The 2,666-nt window shown below is 37.1% G+C and overlaps 1 protein-coding gene across 1 annotated transcript; it reads left to right on the top strand.

Annotated features, from left to right (window-relative positions):
• The first annotated feature begins 259 nt into the window (after positions 1-259).
• Positions 260-2,304, top strand: LOC145903207 (cathepsin 8-like). Its single transcript, XM_082991272.1, has 7 exons — positions 260-320; positions 427-569; positions 724-948; positions 1,005-1,181; positions 1,553-1,721; positions 1,820-1,961; positions 2,181-2,304. Exons 1-7 carry the CDS (start codon positions 260-262, stop codon positions 2,302-2,304), a joined length of 1,041 nt encoding a protein of 346 aa, XP_082847398.1.
• The last annotated feature ends 362 nt before the right edge of the window (positions 2,305-2,666 follow it).

The raw sequence follows: 2,666 nt of genomic DNA, 5'->3' as shown, positions 1-2,666 counted from the left end.
GTTATTTATTCCAACATTTAATTTAGTTGATTAGCTAATTAAAAAGCACTGATTAGTTTATCAAATGCAGTATCACCCCATATTGTGCATTGTTGGAATGTGGCTGCAGCGTATATGCAGAGAAACTTATACGCAGCAAAATGATGTAATACATAATATGCCCTGATGTGGCGTGATAACTTATCATATACCGTTATCATGTTAATACATACTGGCATTTTTATGTAGGCATAACTTTTTTGCTTCAACGTACTGAACAATGTTTGGCGATCATGATGATGACGTAGATCAAGTATGGAATGAGTGGATCGCAAAATACAGTAAGTTTATTCCTGGTTTCCACCAAATTGCTTTAATAAGTTTCATTCTTAATTTACATCCAATTAACATTTAGAGTTATGTTGCAGTTATTTCGATGGTTTGCAGATAAACAATATTTAAACGAGGACGAACTTCGTGAAAGAAAAAGTATTTGGGAAAGAAGTTTAGCTGAAGTGAAAGAACACAATGAAGATTTCAAGACTGGAAAGTTCACATACAGGATTTCTCTAACACAGTTCAGCGATCGGGTAAAAAACAACACATGTCCAACTCAACTCAGTAATGTTTCATACAATGGTGGCTGATCCACCTACACTGCGATACCTGGGCTGCGAAGCCTGATAACCTAATGACTTCCTACTAAGTTTGAGTAAACGTTTGTTTAAATACATTTCAACACAGAAAAACGATGAAATTCCATGGATGGACGATCGGAATGTGGCAGAATGTTACAGACCACCCTTGTTATTCGGAGCATCGAAACTGTGCGAAGAACCTCAAGAAACTGATCCAAATGTTGGCATTGAGGAAACCAACCCTGAAAGTATTGACTGGAGGGTCAAGGGTTGTGTAACACCGGTGCAAGACCAGGGAACAGAGTTACCCGCTTGCTGGATATTCAGTGCAGTAAGCGTTCGTAACAAATGCCTAACTGGTATAACTACTGTGATTTAAATATGCAGGTAGCAGCCGTTGAATCTCATCACAAGATAAATAACGGAGAATTGGTCAAACTTTCTGAACAACAATTAGTTGATTGCGACAAAAAGGGTGGAGGAACAGGAGATCTGGAATGGGCTTTTGATTACATTCGAAGGAATGGACTCGTTTTTGAACATGAATATCCGTTCATTGGCAAGGTTTGTTCAACGAAAATCCATTTTAATATTAAACAACAATTGGATCTTCAGTGTGCTTTTTACCTCATATCATACTTCCCATAGACGTCCATTACTAAAGTATCTTGTAGATTGCCAGAGTTACAACGTAACCACCACTAAAGAAGTAGTTTCTGCAAATAAGTGTCTTGAAAATATATATGTTTAATTGTATCTTCCAGTACTGGTTAGTTTTGAGAAACCCAAACATCGAAATCAGCAAAACTTTTAAGGTTGAACCATTGTAATCGAAATTTACGAAAAGATCTTCGTAAACAAAAAGTTACATAACATATTGCATTATGATTTGGTGAAAATATGTGTACGACAATTAGTGCTGTTACATTGGACAGAGAACACGATGCAGAGATGGGCCTTGCAGACGCATCGGAATCAAAGGATTCAAGAAAATAAAAGGATGTGAAAAAGAACTTGAAAATGTGGTGGCGAAAGTTGGGCCGGTTGCTGTCAGTTTGGTTGCTTCAAATAAATCCAAATTCCACGCTCACACAAACTATGAAGGTAACTATTTGAAAACAACTTCTTATAACTTAACTGTAAATAAATTTGCCATTTTGCGAGCAAATATTAAAAATCATATCAGTGTAATGAACTTTCAGATATATTTTATGATTCTGATTGGGAAAAAGGTTTAAATCCAACGAACGAAAACGCGTTACGTCACACAGTGTTGGTCGTTGGTTATGGAAAAGATCAGAGCAAACCACGTGGCGAGGACAAGTACTGGATTATCAAGAACAGGTGTACGATCATATTTTTGTGTAAATGCCATGAAAACAACATGTTATAAACCATTAGTAACCAATGTGGAACAAAACCAAACTACAACAAATCAGCAAAGTGTTTATCGTTTTTATCGTGTACAATTATACCTCAAATATGATACATCCTTGTTGGTAAAGTCTTTAAAAACTTCTTACAAATACTGTAAAATTTCTCAAATTGAGAATATTTGCTCAGTTGGGGAGTTGACGATGATTCGGGTTTCAAGAAAATTCCCAAAGATCGAGACAACAATTGTTTTGTTTCTGGACAAGCAATCTATCCTGTTGGCGTGCGTTGCTACTCACCAGAGGAAAGCTAGACCACAGTTAATAAATGTCAACGTGCCAAGAAGAATAAAAACGTAACAAGGACTCGCATATTTTGACTAAAATAGTAAAATAGTTTTCGATCAGTCCGACCACACTTGAAAAGCCCGAGACGTAGCAACCAGGATAACGTTGCCATGTAATTTGCTGGTGGATTGTTTGTTGGTCGTCTCCATGGCGCCAGTTTTCCTGTGTAAAGTTTAACCCGGTTTTCCAGTAACTGAATGTCTTCTGTTAAATGCTTGCTGTGAACAATCTTTTTTCAGAACCTCTAAATCGTCACCCCTCTCACTAGTATAGTGTGCTTTTGTCAGTCTCAGCCTCTACCACTTAACCTAATAGTCTTCGCTTTGTG

The sequence above is a fragment of the Ascidia mentula genome, chromosome 5, assembly GCF_947561715.1.
Source record: "Ascidia mentula chromosome 5, kaAscMent1.1, whole genome shotgun sequence".
Lineage (NCBI taxonomy): Eukaryota > Metazoa > Chordata > Ascidiacea > Phlebobranchia > Ascidiidae > Ascidia > Ascidia mentula.
The sequence above is the reverse complement of the archived record's forward strand: the minus strand, read 5'-3'. Positions and strand labels throughout refer to the sequence as shown.